The sequence below is a fragment of the Canis aureus genome, chromosome 16 (genome assembly GCF_053574225.1).
Source record: "Canis aureus isolate CA01 chromosome 16, VMU_Caureus_v.1.0, whole genome shotgun sequence".
Taxonomy (NCBI): domain Eukaryota; kingdom Metazoa; phylum Chordata; class Mammalia; order Carnivora; family Canidae; genus Canis; species Canis aureus.
This window is the reverse complement of record NC_135626.1, coordinates 5,893,701-5,920,975: the sequence shown is the minus strand read 5'-3', so window position 1 is coordinate 5,920,975 and position 27,275 is coordinate 5,893,701. Positions and strand designations below refer to the sequence as shown.

The window sequence follows — 27,275 nt, the reverse complement described above, 5'->3', positions numbered from 1 at the left end:
CAAGTAATAATACATCTTTCTTTGGGTTGTTGGAGGCATCAATGCAATAATGCATCTCAATGGCTTAGGCACATAGTACAGCTATAAACTATAGCCCTTATTATCGATAGAGAAACTGAGGCATAGGAAACACAACCATAAAGTCTTGTGGCCTGTGTTCTGGTTACTTCAGGCAATTCCTTGCCCATCTCTGGCCCTTAGTTGTCCTACCCACATAATGAGGAGCTGGCCTCTCAAAACTAAATGCTCTGCCATATTTAATTTTTTTTAAAGATTTTATTTATTTATTCATAGAGACAGAGAGAGAGAGAGGCAGAGAAACAGGCAGAGGGAGAAGCAGGCTCCATGCAGAGAGCCCGACCTGGGACTCGATCCAGGGTCTCCAGGATCACACCCTGGGCTGCAGGCGGCGCTAAACCACTGTGCCACCGGGGCTGCCCTAATTTTTTTTTTTTTTTAAAGATTTTATTTATTTGAGATTGTGGAGGGAAAGGAAGAGAGAGAAACAAACTCCACTGAGCAAGGAGCCAGATGCGGGACTCAATCACAGGACCCTGAGAATGTGACCTGAGCCAAAGGCAGACACTTAACCAACTGAGCCACCCAGGTGCCCCAAGGCTCTGCCATCTTCAGAGTGTTTCTGGTTTTAAATCCCAAGACAGGGCCAGCCACTCTTGCAATGATACTTTAACCCTACCTGTCCCCACTCCTTGGCCCCGAACCAAAGAAAATGCCTGGGTGAGACTCCAAAATGAACCAGCTGCCTCACTGCTGCCTTTTCACCTGTGAACACAATAGAGATAATTTCTTTCTGTCCCTGAGGCCCTTTCTCTGAAGCCCTTCTTCTGAACATCACCTCATGAAATGCTCACAGTAACCCTAGGAAGTGGGTGTGGGTTCTGTTCCCTTTTTACCCATGATGAAATAGGCTGAGAGAGGGGGACAAACTTGCCCTAAGTCCCTCTGCTGAAAAACAACGGAGGAATTAGGAACTTGAATCCCAGTGTGTCTGACTTCAGACCATAGGAAAGAGGATAAGCAGCTAAAGCTTAGGCTGGAGGGGATGTCTGCCCTTCGTGCTCAGAGGCCCAAGGCTGCCAGAGCCACGGACAGCCCTGGGCAAAGGCAGGAGAAGCTGACACTTGGGCTGATGGCAGACTTTATTCAGACAGTAGAGACTCACTTGCCTCTTCTCAGGTCTTTGGAACTGGTATAGCCCTTACTCCTGAAGGACACCCGGACTAGCACCCAGAAAACCCTGGTTGGCAGGGAGGGGTCCAGAACAGAGGTAGTGGGCCTGAGATACCCCAACACCAGGCTGGATTACTGATTCTCGCTCACATCTGGTTGGCTTTGGGTGGCTCCTGGCTCTCCTGGGAGCCCCACTGCACTGTCTGCTCCCTCCCAGGGGGTCCTCAAAGCCACTTGGCAGTGGTTATGACAAATTATGACAAATGATGTCCAAGGGTCAGTGCTGAAAGAAAAGGAACAAAGGTAATGGTGAGAGAGTCCTTTGCCCCAGGGGAAGTGGGGGTGGTGGGGTGGGCAGTGGCTCAGGGCCTAGGCCAGGCCCCTGACATGCACGTGGGGGCATCTGTGATGCCCAGCTCCTCCCGGAGAGCTCTCAGGGGCTGCTCCCAGCGCCGCTCGTAGTACAGGTTGAGGACACATGGCGCTCTGTGCCCATTCTGAACTGCCCACGGGATCAGCTCTGAAATCAGCACTTGCAGACTCCTGCAAGACAGCAGAAGATAAAGAAGATATAAGGTCCCAGGGCCAGGCACGCTCTGCACCCAGAAACTGGTGTGCATTTTCCCAGTTAGTCCTCACTACCCTTAAAAAGAAAGGAGTTACTATTCCCATTAGCAGATGAGGAAACTGAAACTCAGGGAGGTTAAGATTTTGTGCCCAGAGCCACACAGTTTGAATACGCTAAAGCCCAAATCGTAATCAAAGGCTACCTAACTCCAGAAACTAACACTGGGGTGCCACCCAACCCTCTCAATTCCATGGGGGAACTCCCAACACTGAGGCCTGCCCCAAGAGACCCTAGAGTCCTATGAAACACCCAGGCTTCATTCATTGCCCTGGGGACACTGCGCCGGGCCAGTTTCACCCTTCTGCTCCATTATTTCTACCCTGGCTTTCTGGAGAACCACTGGGGCTACTCAGGAAGGCTGCATGCTTGTCCCATTTCCTGGAGCCTGGCTCCTCTGAGCCTTCCCTCAACCCCTTGCCACTAGAGAACTTACTGGGCACTGAGCCGGATTGGTCCAAAGAGAGCACCCAGGATGCACATGGGCAGGTGGGTCTGGACAGCCTCAAACCACTTCACAGTGATCTCCCCTGGGGGGGCAAGAATAGGGTGGGAGGTGAGAAGGGCCCAGGAGGAGAGCCATGGTGCTCCTGGCAGAGCAGAACAAAGCATCTGTGCCTCCTTGATCTCTATCGAGGTTAGCTGTGGCCAGTCCTGGCCCATGTGGGGATGTGAAGCACCTGGCTTGGGATGAAGGGGAGGGCATGAAAAAGAGCACAAGGAGGTAAGGGCTGGGAAGGAAGCTTGGGATCTGAATATAGAGGACTCCAAATTTGAGGCTATCAAGTCCAGGGCGGTTCCTGCAGGCCTCAGGGAGTTGTGGCCGGTTTCAGAGCCTGCAGCCCTGGTGTTTGGGTGCTGCTACATCAGCTTAGGAAACACAGAGGTAGTGGGATGGAGAGGGGATGTGTGGCACAGATGCTACCAAGATGTTCAGAAAGCAGAAAATGAGGCACTGAGCTGCCCCATCCCACCCAGCCCCACTCTCAAGGCAGCTGGGGCTAGCACTCACCGAGGAGGTTGGTGGGCATCCCCAGCAAGGTGTGGAGTATGTCGTGAACCTCCCGGTACCGCTGAATCACATATGCTAGCTCTTCGTCGTCCACGAATCGGGTGGGTGCTCGGGTATCTGGGGAGACCCTCTAACAACCATGAGCCTCCCCTAGATCTCTTCCCAACTGTTCCCAAGGCCAAACTGGCCAGCATCTCTTTGATTGTCAACCACTCCCACCAGACTCATAACCACCAAAAATCTCTGGGGACTGTTTCTGTCTACTCCTGCCCACAGGGAAGTCCTCAGGCAGGGAATAGAGGCACTGACACCCCTATGGCCTACCCCAACTCACACACAGTGTCAAAGCCTGTTGGAATTTATGGCAAAGAAGCTCCTGGTGGTTGGGGAAGTGATAATTGTTTAAGGGGTAAGAGTTTGGGAACCCTGGGTGGCGCAGCGGTGTAGCGCCTGCCTTTGGCCCAGGGCGTGATCCTGGAGACTCGGGATCGAATCCCACGTCGGGCTCCCGGTGCATGGAGCCTGCTTCTCCCTCTGCCTATGTCTCTGCCTCTCTCTCTCTCTCCCTCTCTCTCTCTGTGACTATCATAAATAAATAAAAATTAAAAAAAAAAAGGGGTAAGAGTTTGTTTTAAAAGGTGGAAAAGCTCTGGAGGTTGGTTTCACAACAGTGTGGATATATTTAACACCACTGAATTGTCCACTTAGAAATGGTTAAGATGAGGGACACCTGGGTGGCTCAGTGGTTGAGCGTCTGCCTTTGGCTCAGGGTGTGATCCTGGAGTCCTGGGATCAAGTCCCATATCGGGCTCCATGCATAGAGCCTGCTTCTCCCTCTGCCTGTGTCTTTGACTCTCTGTGTCTCTCATGAATAAATCAATAAAATCTTAAAAAAAAAAAAAGAAAGAAAGAAAGAAGAAAAGAAAAGAAAAGAAAGAAATGGTTAAGATGATAATTCTTTTTTTTTTTTTAAAGTAAACTCTACCCCCAACATAGGGCTAGAACTCACAACCCTGAGATTAAGAGTCACACACTTTCAACTGGGCCACCCAGACACCCCCGAGAGGGCAATTCTTATGTTATTTTACCTTTTTTTTTTTTTAAGATTTTATTTATTTATTTATGATAGACACACACTGAGAGAGAGAGACACAGGTAGAGGGATAAGGAGGCTCCATGCAGGGAGCCTGATGCAGGACTTGATCCCGGGACACTGGGATCATGCCCTGAGCTAAAGGCAGACTTTCAACCGCTGAGCCACCCAGGTGTCCCACCTTATGTTTTTTTTAACCACAATTAGAAATAAAATGGGGAGAAAAAGAAAAAAATGAAGCTTCCAAGGCCCAATACTTTCTTTTTTAAAGATTTAATTTGGCGGTGGGGGGTGTGCCTGGGTGGCTCAGTTGGTTAACTGTGCCTTCCGCTCAGGGCATGATGTCAGAGTTCTGGGATTGAGCCCTGTGTTGGGCTCCCTGCTCATGGGGAAACCTGCTTCTCCTTCTCCCTCTCCCCCTCCCACTGTGCGTTCTCGTTCTCTCTCTCTCTCTCTCTCTCTCTCGTGCACATGCAGGGGAGGGGCAGAGGGAGAGTCCCAAGCAGACTCTGCTGAGTGTAGAACCCAACTTGGGGCTCAATCTCATGACCCTGAGATCACAACCTGAGCCAAAAACAAGAGTTGGATGCTTAACTGACTGTACCACACAGATGCCCCTAATTTTTTTGTTTTTTAAGTAATCTCGGGACGCCTGGGTGGTTCAACGGTTGAGCGTCTGCCTTTGGCTCAGGGCATGATCCCGGGGTTCAGGTATCAAGTCCTTCATTGGGCTCTCTACATGGAGCCTGCTTCTCTCTCTGCCTATGTCTCTGCCTCTCTGTGTGTGACCCTCATGAATAAATAAATAAATAATCTTAAAAAAAAAAAAAACAATCTCTATACCTAGCGTGGGGCTAGAACTCATAACCTCAAGATCAAGAGTCATGTGTTCCACTGACTGAGCCCACCAGGCACCCCAGCCCCCATCCTTCACATGAGCTGCTCTCTGCCTAGGGTGCTCTCCCCCACCAGCCACAGCTTCACATGCGCAATTTCTACCTGTCCTTTATGATTCACCTAAGTGTCCCCCCTGCAGGGAGGCTGTTGACTGATCAGGTCCACACTACAACCTCTTGTAGCATCCTATACCTTGTATTGTGATGTGTAGTACCACGTGCCTCTCTTCTAGACCTGAACTTTCCAGTATGGCAGCCATGCACTGCGTGTGGCTACCAAGCCTTGAAATGTGACAGTTCCAACTTAGATGTATTATAGGTATAAAATACACACTTGGTTTCAAAGACTTGGTGAGAAGAAAACAATGTGAAATTTCAGTAATTTAGAAATACTACCTGTTGAAATGATAATATTTTGGGAACATTGGGTTAAATACAATATGCTATTAAAATTCCACCTGTTTCTTTTTGCTTTTGCTGGAGTGGCTAGCAGCAGATTGGAAGTCACCTGGCTTGTGTTCTCTTTCTGTGATTGGTGCTGTAGTGACCTCTCAGCTGCACATGGCTGCTGGCTGCTTTGCTCACTGTTGTATCTCCAGGGCCTGGATGAATTCACGTCTCATGAATACCTGACTAAAAGGCCAGCTCCTGGTGCTTTCCTGGCCCCAGGCAGAGGTGAGAACTGACTCCCTCTGATTCACCCTGCCTGAGTCCTCAGTAGTACTCATGAAGAATGGGAGCAGCCTAGTGTTCCTGTTCCCAGAGCAGGGGCTCAGCCTATCCAGAGGCCAAAGGATTTGATGTCTTCATTGCTTTGGGGCTGCTGGCTCAGTGCCTTAGTCTGTGTCTGGGATCTCACAGGGGCCCGGTTCCTAACTTCTTCCTAGGAGTTCTACAAGCCGTATAAAGCAGAGGGTGATCACAGTGATAGCAATTATATTTATTCAGTACGTACTATGAGCCAGCACTGTATGAGTTTCTTTACATGTATCATCATAGTGCATCCTCACAACCATCTGGGGGTAGGTGCTCTATGAGCCTCAGGTAATGGTAAGAAAAATGAGGTTCAGAGAAGTTATGTAACTTGCCCAATATCAGCTAATCAAGTAGCTGAATCAGGACTTGAAACAAAGTCTACTAGATTTCAAAGCCAGTAGCATTAATATCCATAAGCCATGTCACTGCCCTGGAAGATAAACATTAGGTCCCCTTACCTCAGATAAGGAATATGAGGCTCAGAGAGGTCAAATGATTTGCCCAGGGCCATAAAGCTGGGAAGAGAGGTAGGATTCTAATTCAGGCTACTTTTTTTTTTTTTTTTTTTTAAAGATTTTATTTATTTATTCATGAGAGACAGAGAGAGAGGCAGAGACATAGGCAGAGAGAGAAGCAGGCTCCATGCAGGGAGCCCAATGTGGGACTTGATCCCAGGACTCCAGGATCACACCCTGGGCCAAAGGCAGGTGCTCAATTGCTGAGCCACCCAGGCATCCCTAGTACAGGCTACTCTTAACTCCAGAGCCAATGCCCATAATCTCGATGCCATGAGATGACCATGCCCCTTACCAATGACAGCCTCAGGGAGGGTAGCCTCACCTTGAACTTTGATCTAAATCTCTTCTGGAACAAAGGTGTTCCTTCACATTCTGTGGGCTGTTGGTTTCAGTGCTCTAAAGTGTCACAATCTCTAGGGCTATTATCACAACTAGGGCTGAGACTGGGCAGGGTGCCCAGGGAGGCCCTGGCAGTCCCATCCTCTCCACAGCAACAAGATGAAAGGCACTGGGGACTTTAAGGTGATCCCTCCCTGAGTGGCATTTGGGGAAGGCCACCCTGGTGGGTTTCCCACTGATGAAGTAAATTGCTTCCTGGTGAAATATGAGATGGTAGAAAATGGGGCAGGAACAAGTGTCAGGAGAGTATGTGGAGCAGATTATCATCTCAGGGACAATAACCTTCTAGAGCAGTAGTTTCTCAGCTGTCCACCACGGGATATTTGCAATATCTGCAGAGATTTATGGCTGTCATAACTTAGCGGGGGTGCTAACTGGCATCTATGTATACAGGCCAAGGATCCTGCTAAACATCCTGGAAAGCACGGGGTAGCTCCTACAAAAAAAGAGTTATCTGTTCCTGGGGCACCTGAATGGCTCAGTTGGTCAAGTATCTGCCTTCAGCTCAGGTCATAATCTCAGGGTACTGGGATCAAGCCCCACATTGGGCTCCCTGTTCAGCAGGGAGTCTGCTTCTCCCTCTCCCTTTCCCCTCAACTTGTGCTCTCTCAAATAAAAAGAAAAAAAAAATCATCTGGCCACAAAAGTCAATTGTGGTGAGGCTGAGAAGCCTAGTTCTAGAGCAACCTGCTAGAGCACCACTTGACAGAGGTGCTTTGATGGGATGTGTATACACTAGGATGCAGTGGTTGGGACAAGGAAGGTGACCCAGATCCTAAGGTCTTTTTATTGATCAGGTCATGTTACTATCCTTTTTTTTTTTTTTTTAAGACTTTATTTATTCGAGAGACAGAGAGAGAGAGAGAGAGGCAGAGACACAGACAAAGGGAGAAGCAGGTGTCATGCAGGGAGCCTGACACAGGACTCCACCCGGGTCTCCAGGATCACACCCTGGACTGAAGGCAGCGCTAAACCGCTGAGCCACCCAGGCTGCCCCTCATGTTACTATCCTACTTGAAACCCTTAATGTAAAAAAAAAAAAAAAAAAGAAAAGAAAAAAAGAAACTTAATGTTTTCCTATTGCTCCTGTTGTAAAATGCAGACTTCTTCCTGTGGCTGGAAGGGTCTGGGCCAGTTCTCCCACCTGCTGGCTGCCTCTCCTCTACTCAATTCCTAGATGGCCACTTCAGCAAATTTTACTTTCTTTTTTTTATTTTAAAGATTTTATTTATTTATTTATTCATTCATTCATTCATTCATTCATTCATTCATGAAAGACACAGAGAAAGAGGCAGAGACATAAGCAGAAGGAGAAGCAGGCTCCCTGTGGGAAGCCCGATGTGGGACTTGATCCCAGGACCCCAGGATCACAACCTGAGCCAAAGGTAGGTGTTCAACACTGAGCTGCACAGATGCCCCAGTTTTCCTTTTCTTAAACACATTGGACCTTGCACTTGCCAATGCCTCTGCTCCTCCTATCTTTCCTCAGGGCTGGCTCCTCCTCATCCAGGTCTCTTCAGAAGGCCTCCTGTGACCTCCCTGTCAGAAGTGGCCACCTCCAACCCCACCTCCTTGTCCTCTCTAATGATGTTGTTCTTACAGCACCGCCAGCTAGAATGGAAACTCCACAAAGGCAGGCTCTTTGCTGGTTTCATTCACTGTATCTCAATTACTGAGAACAGTGTTGTACATTCCAGATAGTCAATAAATATTTGACCTGAATTTTTATATGAAATTTCTTCTTCTTCTTAACCTACTCATTTTCTTCCCCAAACCAGAATATTAGCACCCACAAGAGCAGGACTTTGTACACTGTCTAGTTCACCATTATATCCCCAGCACCTGGGGTAATGGATGGCACACAGCAGATCTTGAACAAATGAATGAGTTCCACAGCAGTTGGGACTCTCCCTACAAGGTCCTGTCCTCCCTGCATGGGGCAGAGAGTGCCACAACTTGTCATACCCTGGGGGAAGCCCTATCTCTAGAACAGGGGGACATGATACAACAGTTAAGAGCATGATCAAGGAGCGCCTGGCTGGTTCAGTTGGTGGAGCATGCAACTTTTGATCTTGGGGTTATGAGTTCAAGTCCCACATTGGGTATAGACAGACTTAATAATAAAATCTTAAAAAAAAAAAAGCATGATCTGAATATGAATACTGCCTCCATTCATACTGGCTATATGAAATCATCAAGTTGCTTAAGTGCTCTGAGCCTTGATTTCTTCATCTATTAGAGAGGATAATAATAGGACCTACTTGACAGGATGGGTCAAGGATGAACTCTCCTGTTGGGAGGGTTTGGCAAGATCAGGTATGAGCCTGGCATCTGACATCTAATAAGTGACTTTTAAATACTGGCCAGTATTATCACTCAGAGTTCCTGGCCCATTTGCCCATCTCATAGAACACGACAAAGCCTTGGCATAGGAGACAAAAAGCACACCTGCCCACAGTGGCCACACAGGACTCCTCTTTCCTCAGGACGTCACTCCCATGCCCTTCTCTGCCTTTCCTAGTGATTGCCACATGTGCAGAAGCTGGAAACTCACATTCACATCCAGGAAACGGAGATACTCTTGGCCAAGGGAGCCCTCAGGCAGACTACGGAGCTTGTCCAGGTCAAGGGTGGACAGTGAGATCCGGGGCCGCTTTCTGTGAGGCAGAAGGCAGGACTTAGGTACTGAGAGAGCAGAAGCAAAGGCAGGTGAGAGGTCCAGCTAGGGCAAAGGTGTGAGAGGTGAAGGGGCAGAGAATAGGGCCACAAATCCGACTTTAGCACCTGCTTCTGGCCAGGACGGTGGCAGGGACTGAGGAGCCTACCAATAGCTAAGGTCATGGTTCCTGCCTGCAGTGGCATAATATAGGAAGCAAGCCTCAGGTGTGATCAGTATACTCACAAAGAACATTGCAGGGGTGGGGGTTAGAGCTAGCCTGTTACGGGAGCTTAGGGAAGGCAGAGGGCCCTGTGGCGGGAACTGGGCTGATGCCACCACATTGCACTACCTGCTGGTCATCATAATATATATGTGAATGGCACCTATGGAGTTGGGCAGTGCCCAGCATGTGCAACCCTCCATGGCCAGGGCATCAAGAAGAGTTCCCTAGAGAAACACAATGCAACTCCAGAGGGATCAGGATCCTCAGAGTGTCTCCAATTCCCCAGGCACAGTTGGGACCTACTGTAGGATCTCGGCACCCTCTGGATCCTTCCTCATCTGGTCCCTGAGGAACTTCAGGGCATAGTATCCTGTGGTCTCCCCTAGGACTGCGACCATGTCTGAAAGGAAAGAAATGGGGACAAATGAAGGATATGATCTCAGGTAGGTTACTGGACCTGTCTCCTACATGATAAGCTACAATACTATCTATCTCTTAGTTATGAGGATTCATGTTATACATTTAGCAAATCACCTGGCACACAGGAAGCATTCAATATATGTACCTATAGCATTATCATTGTTATTAATCTAATAGGCTGAGGTGGCTCTGATTAGCACAGTGCTCTAAAGAGTTTATAAATCACTTTTACACCCATTATTGCAACAGAATATCATGCCTCCATTGATTACAAGCTTTGGCATCAAAATGTTAGGTTTGGGTTCAGTTGCAATCACCATCTAAGTGAACTTGTAGAAATGCTTCACATTTCCAAGCCTCAGGCTCCTAATTTATGAAATGTGGAGAACACCATTCTTACAGGGTTAATGTGAAAAATCAAGAACACTACACATATAAAACATTTAGTGCAGTGAGCAACCAGCATTAAGTGCTCAGTGAGCACTCAGTAAGCTGAGCAATCAGTATTAACATTTCTATTAGTAGGAGTAATAGTACTTTCCAGACTTAGAACCCTAAGATGTTCTAGTCACACATCCAGCCAACATTTATTGAGCATCTACTATGTGCCAGGCACATTGTAAAATACTGATGATATAGTAGAACAGGGCAGTCAGGGTGTCTGCCCTCATAAGCTTTAATTTTTAGTGGGATGTTATAATTTGGTGTATATTATACCAAACTCTGCAAATCATCTATTTACTCCACAGGTTCTTTTTTTCTTTTAAGATTTGGTTTGAGGGCACCTGGGTGGCTCAGTGGTTGAGGGTCTGTCTGCCTTTGGCTCAAGTTGTGATCTTGGGATCCCGGCATCGAGTCCTGCATCGGGCTCCCCATAGGGAGCCTGCTCTTCCCTCTGCCTGTGTCTCTGCCTCTCATGAACAAGACAGAGGAGGGGGGGGGGTAGGTGCAGAGGGAGAGAAACAAGCAGACTCCCAGCTGAGCAGGGACCCCCCACGTGGGGCTCGATTCCAGGACCCCGGGATCATGACCTAAGCCGAAGGCAGACGCTTAACGGACTGAGGCACCCAGGCGCCCCTAGTCCGCAGGTCCTCAAGGTGGCTGGATGACAGACTCTTCTGGTAGTTTATTTCCCTCCCCGAGCTCGGGATGATTTGGCTGGAGCTCAGGGTGGGACCCAAGCAGCTGCATTGTTGTGAACCTTGCGCGTGATGATGGGATGCAGCCAGGTTTGGGAACCCGGACCCAGTTTCCTCTCCGGTTACCACCAGGGGACGGGCAGAGAGAGGTCAGCACCTGCCAGGCTCCCCCCGCAAGGGTGCGTGCCGACCTCCCGCTGTCCTGCAGGAGCGCCGGCGCGGGCGGCCTTACCGTGCCGGTACGGGTTATAGAGAGCCATTCCGGCCGAGCCGGCAGCCAGCAGCGCCTTCTGCAGCGGGGAGGTGGGGAGGTGGCCCGGGTAGAGCAGGCCGGCGCCATGGCGCGCGCCTCGGAGCCACACATCTGCGGGGAAAGACGAAGGCGGTGGTCAGAGGAGCCTGGCTCGCCAGGCTTCCCTCCCGCCTCCTCACTTGCCTGCAGCTGGCCCTCGGCGGCCGCCGAGCGCGCGGAGAGGGCGTAGGGCCGAGCGCAGCAGCGTCGCCATTGGCAGCAGGCCCCCGCCGGCCGCGGGAGAGTGAGCGCGGAGGGCGGACGCCGCGAACCTCTCCGGCCGCGGAGCTCCAGGAACGGCCTTTGAAGGAGAAAAATCGTAGCACGGGCAGAAGGCCTAATCGCTAGGTATGAGAGGGAAACCCAGGCGACCTGTCTATCACCTGCTTCCACCGAAGCAAAACTCTCCCCATTTCCCTTCACTTCCGGCAAGGGTCCCCAGGTGAGCCCCGCTAGCTTGGGGTTCAGCGCCGGACCCCAATTCTCTCTCCCCTGCGCGTTTTCCCGGAGGCCAATAAGACGTGAACCTCTTCCGGCTGCGAAACATGGCGGCGCTCATGCTCCGGACCTCATTTAGGGTGGGACCGTACGGCACTTCCGTTCAAGAGCAGCTGTTCCGCCAGCCAGCGCCGCGGGCTTTGAGCATGGGGTCCTGCGCCCTGGCGCGGCTGCAGGGGCTCTTCGCGGTCTACAAACCCCCGGGGCTAAAGTGGAAGCACCTGCGGGACACCGTGGAGCTGCAGCTTCTGAAGGGTGAGTGCCTGGAACCAGACCCACGATCCCGCTCCTCCGCTTCTCCCGGGAGTCCACCTCCGCCTCTCATCCTTCCGGCAAAGTGAAGTCATGTGACCCAGGCTCCTGGGCAGAGCTTATTCTGCACACCGTTACTCCTCACATTCCCCTGCGTTCAGATGGCCAAATAGTGTCCATTATCCTAAGTCGTAGAGTCGGAATTTGAACCCAGGCCTGTCTCTGAGCTGCTATCCTATACGTCGTGGGTTTTGTCTTCTACGTCTGCACACCTCCCCGTCCCCCCCCCCCCCAGGTGTTTGGACAGAATTGACCTCATGCCCTTTACCTTTGTGTACTCAGGTGTCAATGCTGGGAAGCCTCCTGCCCCTGAACAGCGTGTTCGTTTCCTGCTAGGACCCGTAGGAAGCGATGAAGAGAAGGAGCTTACCCTCACAGCCACCAGTGTGCCCACCCTCACCAACCATCCCCTGGGTAAGGGGGCCTGGGTGTCACCTCCCAGGCAGTCTCTGCGCAGAATCCGTGTCCCAGTCGGTACTCAGACTCCCGTCCCAGATCCCTTGATGGGCCGCAGTGGGGATGAAGTATTTGACCAGGAGTCGCCAAATTTTCTGGAAAGGTCCAGATAGCAAATGCTTTAGGTTTTGCAGGCCCAGTTCTGCCATTGCAGTGCAGAGAACCTGTAGGTAGTATGGAATGCAATGAACCTGACTGTGTTCCAATAAAGCTTTAGTTATGGAAAGTGACATTTGAGTTTCATATACTTTTCGTATGTCACAAAATATTATTCTCTTGATTCTTTTGGAACCACTGAAATATGAAAAAAAAATTTAACTCATGGGCTTAAACAGGCTTGAGGATTTGGCCTGTGGACTGTAGTTTTCTGACACCTTTTAACTATTCTGGGACTCCAGTTGGGAGATGAGACCTTCAGGTAGAAGTCCTAAGGCAGATGTTTCGGGTTCTTGGGAAAGGGTGATTTTTTTTTTCATTAAATATTTAATTTATTTATTCACGAGAGACACACACAGAGAGGCAGAGACATAGGCAGAGGGAGAGGCAGGCTCCCTGCGGGGAACAGGATGTCTGACTCTATCTGAGGACCCCCAGGATCATGACCTAAGCCAAAGGCAGACAGCCATTAAGCCACCCAGGTGCCCTGAAAGAGTGATTTTTTTTTTTTTTTTTTTTTTTTTAGTCAACAAAGCTACCCAAGAATGGAACTAGTGATAATGAGTTCTTTGTCACTAGACAGTATTAGGAAGACTGATAGACTTGATCAGAAACCACTAAAACCCCTTTGGCAGTGATATTTAGTGACTTTACAGTGTAGCAATAACAAGTATGTACTGAGGATCTCTTCTATACTAGATACTGTGTTAAGCTCTCGCCAAGTACCATTTCATTAAATTTTCACCACAACCCTGTGAAGTGAGTCCTGTTCTCATTTCACAAATGCTCAATGTTGACATTAAGTAACCTAGCCTATATTCAGTAGGCTCTTAACCATCCTGTATCCTTCCCCTAAGTACCTCTTGTTCTGTAGAAGTGTATGTGCTTCTGGCTCATTCCTTCATGCAGTTTTTTTTTTTTTTTTTTTTAACAGCATTATTGAGATATACACAAAAACACACATTTTTATTTTTTTATTTTTAAAACCCACATTTTTTAAAAAAAGATTTTATTCATTTATTTGAGAGAGAGCACATGTGCATGTGTGGAGCCCAAAGCAGGGCTCAATCCCAGGACCTTGAGATCATGACTCCGGGTGAAACTAAGAGTCAGGTGCTCAACTAAGCCACCCAGCCCGCCCCCCACATGTTTTACTGTATATATTTTTAATGAGTTATTCATTCTTTCAGTAGTTACTTTCTGAGCACCTAGTGAATTCTGGGCTCTGGGGGTAGAACTAGGGACCCAGGCCCCACCTTCAGGAACTTACCACCTCCATTTTCTTACCGGAGTGGCAGACTCTTCTGCCACAGCTGAGTAGGAAAGTTGAGTCCCAGTGTTAAGTCCAGTCCAGTCAAAACCTCTCACAGGGGGAATGATGATAGGGAGATTAACAAGCCCTTTTTCTGGGCCCAGGGAGCTGAGGAAATGGTTCTGGGCCCCAGATTCCATGGTAGGAAGCAAGAGTCCAACCTGATCCTGGTTTGGGGTCCATGAGGCTACGTCCTAGGAATGAAGCAATTGTGCAGGCTGAAATCATCCTGGAGGCTGGATTCATTGAGGAAAGGGACCTTGTTTGTTTCTTTCTAGTCTGCGGACCAGCATTCACCAGCCTGAAGGTTGGTGTGGGACACCGTCTGGATGCCCAGGCGTCTGGGGTGCTTGGTAAGTGATGTAGTGAGCCTAGGGTGCAGTGATACAGGGTTGGGGGAAGACTGGGGAGCAACGATGAACCCAGGCCACTTCCAGCCTGACAGCCGTTTCCCACTGCTGTCCTCCTTCGCTGATTCCTGCCCCAAGTCTTATCAGCTGGTGGAATGGGGGGAATGTCCTAATTGCCCACTTTGTGCATATGTTTTCATTAGATAGATAGTTTATGATTTTATGAAGAAAAGAAGGCTCCAGGAGCTTAGCTGACTTGTTCGGTGTTATGTGGCTGGTGAGTGACCCTGGTCCAGGGAGCAAAAGCTTTCACTTGTGTGGGGTAGCCAAGAGCATGACTCTGGCCCTACTGGCCAGGATCTGAATGTCTTTGGAGCTGGACACAAAAGCCCTGAGTCATGAACCATCTGTGTCCCCAGGGCAGGCGGTGGCCACATCCTCCATGCGCGGTAGTCACAATCCCCTTGTCTCATTTCCTGGGCACAGGCAGGCAGACATGATCTCATGCTCCCTCTCCCTGTCCTCCCTCTCCAGGAGTGAATGGAGGTTCATTCTCTGCTTTATTCAGAGGGAGAAACAGGCAGGAATGGCCACAGTGCCCCTTTATCGGGCCCTTCCTTTGTTCTGACTTCTTTCTGTGTATTGCCTCAATCTTCAAAACAGCCACAGGGATCAGAAGTATTTTGTATCCCCATTTTACTGATGGGGGAGCTTGAGGCCCAAGGAGGCTATTGGACAAGCTTAGAGCCACCCCAGATTTGAGTGTAGGTCTATGTGACTGGGCCAGTGGTCTCTTTCTTTTGAGTGCATCAGAAAGAACCCCCTGGGGCGCTCACGAAGTATCCGAGGCCCCTCCCCTCCATGAGTCAGAGTCAGTACAAATGGGTGGGCCCAGAAACCTGCATTTTTTGTAACATCAGAGGTGGAAGTATTCTGGTGGTGGTTGTAGGACTTGGAGATCTCAGGGAAATGGGGAGGGGGAACTAGGTGTGAGATCAGCCTGGGTGTCTTCCAGTACTCGGCGTGGGACATGGACGCAGGCTCCTCACCAGCATGTACAATGCTCACCTCACCAAGGTATGGGGGTGCTGGGGACAGCTCATTTAGCCCTTGGTCCTTTCCCTGGGGGTCACTGGTGAGAGTCAAGCTGAGAGGACTCCGTGGGGGAACACCTAGGCCATTAGCCAGTGTTGTTTCATGGCCATGTGCTGGGGGAGACTGTGTGAATAGCATGGTAATAACTTCCAGCTTTCTTTACTGCGTACCAGCCACTGTGCACTGAGCATTGCACGTGGACTCCTTGTAGATGCCTCACAACCCACCTTCCAGATGAGACCACTGAGGCACAGAGAAGGGATATCATTTGCCCAGAGTTGTGCAGCCTGTAAGGAATGGAGCTGTGATTTGAACCTGGATCTGTCTGACACCAGAGCCTGATCATGATGCCACTCCTCTCTCCCCCCAAGACTGAGAAGTGGCTGTCACCATCCACGCATCAGGGAGCTTGCATCTGGGCTGGGGCCATAGGGTCTGGTACCATGAGTGGGGACAGAGGTGCTGCATTAGAGAGCCTCCATTTCTAGTGGTTAAGAGCACAGATTCTGGAGCAAGTTGGCTTTATTTATTTATTTTTAATTGTTTTTTCTTTTTTTAAAGATTTTATTTATTTATTCATGAGAGACAGAGAGAGAGAGAGGCAGAGGGAGAAGCGGGCTCCATGCAGGGAGCGCGACATGGGACTCGATCCCAGGTCTCCAGGATCAGGCCCTGGACTGAAGGCGGCACTAAACCGCTGAGCCACCTGGGCTGCCCGCCAGTTGGCTTTAGTTTGAAACAATTCCCTGTCCTGCCAGCTGTAGGTCCCTGTGTGGATTATTTAGCATCTGGGTTCCTCCATTTCCTCATCTGTAAAATGGGAGAGATGATAGTACCTCCTGTATAGGGTTACTCTGAAGATTGTTAGCTAACTCCATGCAACATACTTAGCACAGTCACTGGCACATGGTAAATGCTCAATAAATTACTGCTGTTGCCATCATCTCTTCCTTGTGGCAGAGGCCATTAGCTGCACAGATCATATTTGGAGGCTGGAGAAAAGTCAACAGGGTGCACTGGGAGGAGTTGTCAGGCTAGAGAGGAGATCAGAGGCATGGGGCGGTTGTGGTAGGGCTGTCACTGCCCTTTGTGGGCAAGTGCCTGCTGTCATAGGGAAGTCTGGTGCCCTTCCCTGGGAGCGCAGTAGGGTGGCTGGGTGGGGGCTGAGTGCCTGGCTCCCTAACGGGAGACCGGAGGACCCTGCCCCACCTGCAGACTGTCTAGCAGGTTATGGGGGAGGGGGTGTAAGGTGACACGCCTCCCTTCTCAGTGCTGAGGGAGAGCAGTGACACTAACCACATCTTCCCTTTCCTATCCCCATAGGATTACACAATACGTGGCCTCCTGGGCAAAGCCACAGATGACTTCTGTGAGGATGGGCAGCTGGTGGAGAAGTCAACATATGGTGAGAGCCCACAGGAGCCTAGGGCAATGGGAGTAGCTATGATTGCCTTTGCATTTGCTCTCCCTTGATTCCTTACCCCTACACAGGCCACACAGCCCTCAGTGACTTTAGCACAGTAAGTTTGAGCTGGCTACTGGAGGGCTTTGGGCATGTCACTCTGTCTTCCAGGTACAAATGCCCTGTGCTTCCCCTGTGCCTCCCCACCTAGCATAAATGTCACCTCAGGGAAGCTCCTCTCACCCACAGATGAATTACATGGACTCTCAGAACAGTAATCAACTAATGCTTAGTAATTTTTTTTTTTTTTTAATTTACTTCTTTGAGAGAGAGAGAGAGAGCGAGCAAGCCACGCTGCATGGGGAGGGGCAGAGGCAGAGGGGGAGAATTTCAAGCCAACTCTTGTTGAGCGTGGAGCCTGATTCAGGGCTCAATCCCACAACTCCAAGATTGTGACCTGAACCAAAATCAACAGTCCAATGCTCAACCAACTGAGCCACCTAGGCACCCCATGATTAGTGATTATTTAATATCTGTCTTCCCACCACACTGTCATGAGAGTAAGGACCATGTCATTCCACTCCTGTAGTTCCATACAGTGCAGAGCCTGGGACATGGAAGTGCTTGTTGGTTGGGTAGAAAGATGGAAAGGTGGATGGGTGGGTGGGTAAGTGGGTGGATGTATAGTTGGATGGCTTATTCTTCACTTCTTACCCTATGTTCTAACACTTTCTATAAGATCTATTACATTTTCTTATTTGACTGATGTTTTGGGGCACTGACCATGTTCCAGGCTCTTGGAGAGGGGAGATACAATGAATCGGATGGGGTCCCTAATTTCAGTGAACTCAATCTAGCAGGGAGAGCAAACACACACCTCTGCATCTTCTGGAGAGGATTGTAAATGTGGCAGAATAACACTATATATCTGTACATGTGGGTGTGTCGGCATACAAAACATGTCTAAAGACAGTTACCAAGTTGACACTTCTGGTAGGGAGGAAGCCAGAATTTGGAGGAGGGGTGATGCTTGTTAATGCTGATTTAAATTTCCTTCTTTCTTCCTTTTTTTTTTTTTTTTTTTAAGATTGATTGATTGATTGATTGATTGATTGATTGATTTTATTTCAACAAGAGTGCATGCACATGTGTGCAGGGAGAAGGGGCAGAGGGAGAAGATATTAAGTAGGCTCCGTGCTGAGTGCAGAGCCCAATGGAGGGCTGGGTCCCATGACCCTGAGGTCATGACCTGAGCTGAAATCAAGAGTCAGATGCTGTGGCACCTGTGTGGCTCAGTGGTTGAGCATCTACCTTTGACTCAAGTCATGATCCTGGGGTCCTGGGATCAAATCCCGCATTGGGCTTCCCACAGGGAACCTGCTTCTCCCTCTGCCTATGTCTCTACCTCTGTGTCTCATAAATAATAAAATCTTAAAAAAAAAAAAAAAAAAGGTCAGATGCTTCACGCACTGAGCTACCCAGGTGCCCCCTAATCTAAATTTCTTAAGAAGAGTACTTACATAGATCCTCTTCCTCTGCCACTTCCTCCTGTGTGTGTGTGTGTGTATACATGCTCTCTCTCTCTCTCAAATAAATATAATAAGTCTTTAAAAAATAAATTTCTAGGGCAGCCCTGGTGGCGCAGTGGTTTAGCGCCGCCTGCAGCCCAGGGCGTGGTCCTGGGGAGTCTGGATCCAGTCCCACGTCAGGCTCCCTACTTCTCCCTCTGCCTGTGTCTCTGTCTCTCTCTCTCTCTCTGTCTCTATGAATAAATAAATAAAATCTTTTAAAAAAAAATTCTTGGGGATCCCTGGGTGGCTCAGTGGTTTAGTGCCTGCCTTTGGCCCAGGGTGTGATCCTGGAGTCCCAGGATCAAGTCCCACATCAGGCTGCATGGAGCCTGCTTCTCCCTCTGCCTGTGTCTCTGCCTCTCCTTCTCTCTCTGTGACTATCATAAATAAAAAAAAAAAAAAAAAAAAAAACAAATTGGGGCTCAAGGGACTTGGCTTAGAATATTGGAGAAGTCAGGGCACCTGGGTGGCTTAGTGGTTGAGCATCTGCCTTCAGCTCAGGGCGTGATCCTGGGCTCAGGGATCGAGTCCCACTTTGGGTTCCCTGAAGGGAGTCTGCTTCTTTCTCTGCCTATGTCTCTGCCCCTCTCTCTCTGTCTCTCATGAATAAATAAATAAAATAAAATATTTTTAAAAAATATATATTGGATAAGTCTTTTTTTTTTTAATATTTTTTTTCAATTTTTATTTATTTATGATAGTCACAGAGAGAGAGAGAGAGAGAGAGAGAGAGAGAGAGGCAGAGACACAGGCCGAGGGAGAAGCAGGCTCCATGCACCGGGAGCCCGATGTGGGATTCGATCCCGGGTCTCCAGGATCGCGCCCTGGGCCAAAGGCAGGCGCCAAACCGCTGCGCCACCCAGGGATCCCTATATTGGATAAGTCTTATGATGGCTTTGAGTTTCCAAAAGAAACTTGTTGGGCAGCCCGGGTGGTTCAGCAGTTTAGTGCCGCCTTTGGCCCAGGGTGTGATCCTGGAGACCCGAGATCGAGTCCCACGTCAGGCTCCCTGCATGGAGGCTGCTTCTCCCTCTGCCTGTGTCTCTGCCTTCCTCTGTCTGTCTATCTGTCTCTCTCTCTGTCTCTCATGGATAAATAAATAATCTTAGAAAAAGAAACTTGTTAACTTGGAGTCTGTGAGCCCCTTAATAATGTCCTCACAAAGTTAAGTTCAGGCATAACTTTCTGAGAAGAGGTCCTGGCTTTTGTAAGATTCTCAAAGGACTCTCCCCCCCCCCCTAAATGGGAACTCTGGGACTCCTCTGACTTCCAAGGATAGAGCTGGGTTGAAGGAAGGGAATTTGCCAGTTTGTTGCGGCCCTTCCTCAGCAGGTGCTTGTGTGCTGACTGTCCCCTGGCTTTTCCAGACCATGTGACTAGAGAGAAGCTGGACCGAATCCTGGCCCTGATCCAGGGCTCCCATCAGAAGGCCCTGGTGATGTAAGTGGGGCCCAATCCACACTTTCCTGAAAGGGGCCCTTGAGGAGGTGCAGCAAGAGTGAGAAGTGCCTGCTGGGCTCCATGTAGGCTCTGCCCATCCTGGGGCAGATTCCATGGATCTTTTTAGAGCCTAAAAGCAGACATGAACCACTTCTACCTTTCACAGCCCACAGAAGTGTTTCTTTGTGCCAGACCAGCCCCTGGGGAGACCAGGGGGGAGCAAGAAGCCCCCGCTAGCGTCAGTGGGAGCATATGATTTAGTGGAGAGGAAAGCCAGGAACCCACATCCCAGGACATAGAGGCAGGGTGTAGCAGCAGGCAGTATGTGCGTGGAAGCTGGGGGAACTACGCAGAGGAGGGCAGAGCCTGCTTTGAGGGATTGGAGGGGACAGAGAAGAAGGGGGCTGGAGGAACAGGAAAGATGGAAGGCTCTTTATGAGTGGGTCAGGGCCAGGGGTAAACAGGCCCAGCTCCCCATCCCACACCAACCCCCTTCTGACCCCCAGGTACTCCAACCTGGACTTGCAGACCCAAGAGGCCTATGATATGGCTGTGAGAGGCTTAATCCGGCCCATGGATAAGTCCCCGATGCTGGTAACGGGCATCCGATGCCTCTACTTTGCACCTCCGGAATTCCTCATGGGTAAGTTGCCCCAGGAAGTTGGAGCAGTGTGGGGCTCCTGGGTTTGGGGAGTCACTGTGGAGTGCCCTTGCAGAGGCCAGCACATGCTAGCCCTGACTTCTGCTGGGTAATGCACCAGGGTCCACCTTCCTTCTCAGCCCTGGACTGGACTCGGCCCATCACATGGCACCCAGATCAAATGCTGTCCTGTTTGCTGCCAAGTCACCCTTTGAAGCTAGACCTCAGTGAGCAAGTTATACTTAACTGTTCATTTCCAGAGCCTCCAAGTGTTTCAAGTTGCAGTGGGCTGCAGTGGGCATCCTCACCACCACCACCCCCAGTCCCACCCAGCTCAGCCCCTCCCTCCTTTCTTCTCTGTCTTAGTTACTTGAGTATTGACCAGGACTCTCCCAATAATAAGCACCTTATGTACCTTGTATCTTAAATTCTTCACAACCTCCCATTTTACAGCTGAGCATAGCAGGTCTTAGACCCGGGCAACCTTCTGGGAGTTAACCTGCCCAGAAAGCAAACTCTGATTCTGCAGTTCTGGGTGGGGCCCAAAATTCTGCACGTATGATAAACTTTCAGGGTTGGCCCTTGGGCTACACTTTGAATAGCAAAGCCTAAGGTTATCACACAGCCAAGAGGTATCATGGGTGTGGATTTGGATCAGAAGATACCAGAGGTTGTGCTCCCAACCTTCAGATCTCTTGTTGTGTGTCCCTGGCAGAGGTGCAGTGCATGCATGAGACACAGAAGCAGCTGAGAAGGCTGGTGCATGAGATCGGCCTGGAGCTGAAGACCACTGCTGTCTGCTCCCAAGTACGGCGTACACGTGATGGCTTTTTCACTCTGGACGATGCCCTCCTGAGGACCCAGTGGGACTTACACAGCATCCAGGATGCCATCCAGGCTGCTGCTCCCCGGGTGGCAGCGCAGCTGGAGAAGAGCTTGAGGCCAGGGCATCCAGCAGCTTCCATGTCCAGGCCGGCTCTGGGACTCCAGAGGGCCTAGCTCTGGCTCAGGGCTAGAGAGCTGTTCAGGGCATTGAAAGGCCAGGTGGCTGGCAGGGCAGTGAATGGATAAGATAAGAATTATTGGCAAGCTGGAATTGATAACTGTGCAGAAAGCAAGAGTAGGGGAAACTTTTCTACATATGACATAGAACTCTGAAGTTGTAAGAAAAAAGATCCAACAGATTTGACCCAATTGGGGTCAAAGGAAAAATTTCTTTATGGAGGAAAAGATGATAAACAAATGGTAAGACAGGTAAAAATATGTATGATATGTTTAAGAATGACTATCCAAGGGCACCTGGGTGGCTCAGTCAGTTAAGTGTTTGCCTTTGGCTCAGGTCATGATCTCAGGGTTCTGAGATTGAGCCTGCATGGGGCTCCCTGCTCAGCGGGGAGACTGCTTCTTCCTCTTCTCCTCCCTCCACCCCCGCTCATGTGTGCGCTCACTCTCAAATAAATAAATAAAATCTTTCTTAGAAAAAGAATGAGAATCTGTAATATATAAAGAGCTCTTATAAAACAGTAAGAAAATTGGGCAAATGACATGAATTTGTGTGTGTGTGTGTGTGTGTGTGTGTAAATTCAAATGGCCAATAAACCAGAAATGATGCTTACCCTCTCTAATAATAAAAGACATACAGTAGAAAATCATACGATTTTTCCTGCCTTTCTAAACAATTAATAAAATATCCAGTATGGGTGATGATATGAGAAAATGGGCAACCTGTGCTATTGGTAGGAAGGTGTACAACTTTGTAACCTTTCAGGAATAACTTGGTAGTATGTGTCAAAATTAAAAATACTCTGACTCAGTAGTTACAGTTTCAGGAATCTCTTCTGGCATAAGTTGCAGACAGTTACAGGTACTTAGATTCTCATAGCTGCAATGTAATAGTAACAAATAGGAAACGTCATTACCATCCATCAGTAAAGGACTGGTTAAGTAAACAGGGCATACAGAGTCAAAGACTCTATCCTAGGGGAGCCTGGCTGGCTCAGTCTGTAGAGCATACAACTCTTGATCTTGGGGTTGTAAATTGGGTGTAGGAATTACTTAAATAAAAACGTTCTTTTCCGGCAGCCCTGGTGGCTCAGCGGTTTAGCGCCACTTTGAGCCCAGGGCGTGATCCTGGAGACCCGGGATGGACTCCCACGTCGGGCTCTCTGCTTGGAGCCTGCTTCTCCCTCTGCCTGTGTCTCTGCCTCTCCCTCTCTCCTTGTGTCTCTCATGAATGAATAAAATCTATAAAAAGAAAAGACAAACAGAAAAAAGGAAAGTTCTTTTCCAATACTCAGGAAAATTATCAAAAACCAATTATTTTTTCTGCCAATTTGATTTTCCTAGGCTTTGGACATCTTGATCCCTTGTGGATGGTTTTGTTTTGTTTTGTTTTGTTTTGTTTGTTTGGGCCTGACTCTATCCACGTGGATCTCTTCCCTCTCAATATTATTCCCCTAATAATATTTTAGTCTCTATCCACTAAGTGGAAGTATTCCCACTTAGAACATTTGGGCTAGAAGGAGCAACTTAGCATCTGGCTAAGGTTCCAATTTCGGGGGGATGCCTGGGTGGCTTAGTGGTTGAGCATCTGCCTTTGGCTCAGGTCGTGATCCTGGGGTCCTGGGATCAAGTCCCACATTGGTCTCCCCACAGGCAGCCTGCTTCTGTCTCTGCCTAGGTCTCTGCCTCTCCCTCTGTGTCTCTCATGAATAAATAAAATATTTTTTAAAAAACTGTTCAAAGGTTCAAATCTGGGCCCCAAGGGGAGGCAGTGCATATTTCTCATGCGTGCTGTCACCCTGGGAGAGGAGGCCCCAGCCACTGCAGCCCCCTCACCCTCACAAGGGGGCATTGCACAGTTCAGAGCAGTGCTGAGCAGGTGTGGCTCTGCTGGCTTCTGGCTGCGGGGCCTCAGAAGCTCAGCTTCCTTATACATAACATGAGAATTGTGATCTTGCCTACCTGGTGGGCTTGTAACAAATGAAGTCATGGTGAGGTTCTTGCCCTGGTGCCTGACATGTAAGACTTGCTCTGTGAGTGAGCCGCCTGCTCGCTATGGCTACTTTCTTCTGAACAGTGACCTAAAAGAATTGTCACAGAGTCAGAGGCCTTCTCTCCATCCCTCCTATTTATCTGGCATAAACATCAGCTAGGAATTTGACAAACACACCTCGGCCAGATGATCAAGGTCAACAGCAACAGTGATAAGTTGTGTTGCTGGTAATGTCCTCTTGATAAGATGTAATGAAAATGACACTTTACCTCTGTGGTCTTCTTCCTAGTAATCCATAGCCGCAGTCTTATGAGAAAGACATGGGTCAGGTTCAGGTAATGAGGCATCCTACAAAATACCTGACCAGTACTTCTCAAAACTATCAAGGTCGTTAAAAGCAGTGAAGTCTGAGAAACCACTACAGCCAAGAAGAACCTAAGGAGACATGATGAGTAGATATATTGGGATCCTGGAACAGAAAAAGAGGACTTTAGGTAAAAATAAAAGAAATCTAAATAATTTCTGGGCATTAGTAAATAGTAATGTATCAATATTGGTTTGTTAATTTTTTAAGTTTATTTGAGAAAGAGAATGAGCACAACTGGAGGGGAGGGGCAGAGGGAGAGGCAGACTCCCCACTGAGCAGGGCGCCCAACATAGAATTCGATCCCAGGACCCCAGGATCATGACCCGAACTGAAGGCAGATGCTCAACTGACTGAGCTACCCAGGCACCCTGGTTTGTTTTGTAACAAATACATTACTGTAAAATGTTAATAGTACAATAGTGTGGCAAACTAGTGCTGAATGTATGGGAATTCTCTGTACTATCATCTTGATTTTTCTGCAAACAACTGTTGTAAAAAAAAAAAGTCTACAAAAAAAAAAAAGAAAGAGATCGAGGTGCCAGTTAAGCATCCAACCCTTAATCCAACCCTTACCAAGCTCAGGTAACAGTCACAACGGTCATGAGAGTGAGCCATGTGTCAGGCTCTGCACTGAATGGGGAGTCAGTTTGAGGATTCTCTCTCTCTCCCTCTTCCTCTGCCCCTCCTTAACTCCCCTCAGTTGTGCACTTTCTTTCTCTGGGTGTCAAATAAACAAATCTTAAAAAAAAAAAAAAACTGGAGAGACTTTTGAGAATCCAGATTTTTTTTTTTTTTTTTTTTTTTTGGAGTTGAGAATCCAGATTGATTCTAACCCCAAACTTTGGATTCTGACTTAGTGGATCTGGAGTGAGGCCTGGAAATCTGCATTTTAGCAAGTCCCTAAGAATTCTGATACCAGAAGTGTAAAAAACAGGGGCCCCCAGGAGCCAGCTAAGCATTGTCATTCCCCTCTGGTCTTCAGGAACCACATTAATGGCTACTTGAGGCCCATTTGAGAAGAGAGTAGCCAACAGCCATGAATGACAGGGTATGGTGTGCTAGTTAGTAAGGTTACTCTATCAGAGTATCACAAACCAAGTGGCTTCAACAGTGAAAAGCTATTGTTGGGACGCCTGGGTGGCTCAGCAGTTGAGTGTCTGCCTTCAGTTGATTTTATTGTGGCCTGATCTCAGGATCCTGGATTGAGTCCCACATCGAGCTCCTTGCAGGGAGTCTGCTTTTCCCTCTGCTCTCTCTGTGTGTGTCTCTCATGAATAAATAAATAAAATCTTTTTTTTTAAAGATTTTATTTATCCATTCATGAGTACACAGAGAGAGAGAGAGAGGCAGAGACACAGGCAGAGGGAGAAGCAGGCTCCACGCAGGGAGCCCGATGTGGGACTTGATCCCGGGTCTCCAGGATCACGCCCTGGGCCAAAGGCAGGCACCAAACCGCTGAGCCACCCAGAAATCCCATAAATAAATAAAATCTTAAAAAAAAAAAAAAAAAAAAAAAAGGGAAAGCTATTGTCTTGCAACAGGCCAAACGTAAAAGGCTAGAGATCCAAGATCAGGGTGTCAGCAGGGTCAATTCTTTTTGAGGGATGTGAGGAAGTAAGTGTGCCAAGCTTCTCTCCTGGCTTCTGCTGATTTGCTGACAATTTTTGGTGTTCCTTGGTTTGTAGAAGCATTGCTCAAATCTCTGCCTTCAGGTTCACATGGCTTTTTCCCCCATATACATGCCTGTGTCCAAACTTCCCCTTTCATAAGGACACTGTTCAGATTAGGAACCTGCTGTACTCAGTATTACCTCTTCTTAACTAATTACATCTGTAATGACCCTATTTAAAAAAAAATCAGATTCTGAGGTACTAGGGATTAGGACTTCCATATGAGAATTGTGTAGGGACACAATTTGACCCACAACACATGGTTAGACATTCATGTGGGCTGGCTCAGTGCTCCTCAGAGCACTATTGTCATATGGCCAGAAGATTCCCCCAAGGTCAGGGCATGCTCCATACTCCCCTCCACATCTGCTGCAGATTGCCTGGGGCAAGTGTCATGCTATGGTTAGTCCATGCTCCCTTAGGAGCTCTTCGCTAGGAGTAGTAGGGGTCAGAGCTGCTCACAGACTTCTGTGCCAGCCTGGGGTAGCGGGGAGGGCTCAGGGCCCCAGTGTATCTAGAGGGTGGCGACCCAGAGTCAGGAAATCCAGCTGTCCCCTCCGGGGCCTCTCTCCAGTACTTTACCAAGCATCTCCCCTTCCCTTCCCCAACTAAAAATTTAAACTTTTTACTTAATGACACTGTATATAAGAAGTCTATCTCGATCTCATTCTAGGATTTACAAAATTTGGGTAGTTGGTCTTAGATTACAAAACAAATATGGTGTGCCTGCGGGGCACAGTTGGTAAAGCGTCCAACTCTTTGTTTCAGCTTGGGTTGTGACCTCAGGGTTGTGAAATCAGGCCCCACATCGGGCTCCCCACTCAGAGCGCAGTCTAAGACTCACTCCCTCTGTCCCTTCCCACTGCTTGCTCTTGGGTTCTCTCTCTCTCAAATAAATAAATAAATAAATAAATAAATAAATAAATAAATAAATAAAACAGAAATATATCTCTAGGAGTCTGTTGAGATGAGGACTTTGTCTACCGCATTCAGTAGAGCCACACCATGTGCTCCTAGGATGAGACATGTGTTTGTCAAGGCTCTTCAGAGAAACAGAACCAACAGGAAGTGCATATACAAAGAGAGATTTATTTGAAGAAATTTGATCATGTGGGGCACCTGGTTGGCTAAGTTGGTAGAGTGTGTGATTTTTGATCTCAGAGTAGTGAGGTGGAGCCCCAATTCGGCATAGAGATCCTATAAATAACCAAACAAACAAACAAACTTAAAAATTGTATTTACTGATATTATTGTGGAGCCTGGCAAGTTCAAAATCTTCAGGGTAGGGCAGCAGGCGGCAGGCTGAAGACCAAGGGGAGAGTTGATATTGCAGCTCGAGTCCCAAAAGAGTCCAGAAACAGAATTCCCTTTTTTGTGGGGGATTCAGTTTCAGATTTTTGCTTTTTCTTTTTTCTTCTTTTAAGGCCTGCAATTGATTGAATAAGCCCCACCCACTCTGCAAAGAGTAACCAGATAAATCTACAGATACTAGTGTTTGACTAAGTATCTGAATACTTGCCCCAAACTTCATCACAACAGGATGTATCTCTTTTTCATTTAGGAACACTATGCATACTCCCTATGCAGGCTGAAATGGTCCAAGAGGTGCTGTGGGATTGACCATCTGGGTTTGAATCCCAGCCCTACCTTTCCTCTGTGCATGAACTGAGCCAGTAACTCCACGTGAGTGAGTCTTGTTTTCCTCCATCTGTTGGGTAGAAGTGATGACAATGGTGCCTGTCTCGTGGAGGAATAAGATGAGCCAGGATGAGCCAGATGAGTAAATGC

At 48.5% G+C, this 27,275-nt stretch overlaps 2 protein-coding genes and 1 long non-coding RNA gene across 3 annotated transcripts; 1 reads left to right on the top strand and 2 right to left on the bottom strand.

The window, feature by feature from the left end:
- Positions 1-256: 256 nt before the first annotated feature.
- On the bottom strand, positions 257-12,052 carry COQ4 (coenzyme Q4). The gene is made up of 7 exons (XM_077850878.1): positions 11,368-12,052; positions 11,164-11,295; positions 9,676-9,772; positions 9,045-9,147; positions 2,829-2,958; positions 2,253-2,346; positions 257-1,734 (listed from the first exon to the last, which is right to left on the bottom strand). The coding sequence occupies exons 1-7, from the start codon at positions 11,435-11,437 to the stop codon at positions 1,554-1,556; spliced, it is 807 nt and encodes a 268-aa protein (XP_077707004.1). The 5' UTR covers positions 11,438-12,052; the 3' UTR covers positions 257-1,553.
- On the top strand, positions 11,417-21,941 carry TRUB2 (TruB pseudouridine synthase family member 2). Its single transcript, XM_077850877.1, has 9 exons — positions 11,417-11,571; positions 11,801-11,976; positions 12,316-12,447; positions 14,236-14,310; positions 15,323-15,384; positions 16,726-16,807; positions 19,743-19,815; positions 20,322-20,458; positions 21,171-21,941. The coding sequence occupies exons 2-9, from the start codon at positions 11,868-11,870 to the stop codon at positions 21,452-21,454; spliced, it is 954 nt and encodes a 317-aa protein (XP_077707003.1). The 5' UTR covers positions 11,417-11,571; positions 11,801-11,867; the 3' UTR covers positions 21,455-21,941.
- A 301-nt stretch (positions 21,942-22,242) lies between these two features.
- On the bottom strand, positions 22,243-24,506 carry LOC144285605 (uncharacterized). The gene is made up of 3 exons (XR_013353870.1): positions 23,628-24,506; positions 23,420-23,538; positions 22,243-22,699 (listed from the first exon to the last, which is right to left on the bottom strand). It is a non-coding gene; the product is annotated as an uncharacterized LOC144285605 (long non-coding RNA).
- Positions 24,507-27,275: the final 2,769 nt, after the last annotated feature.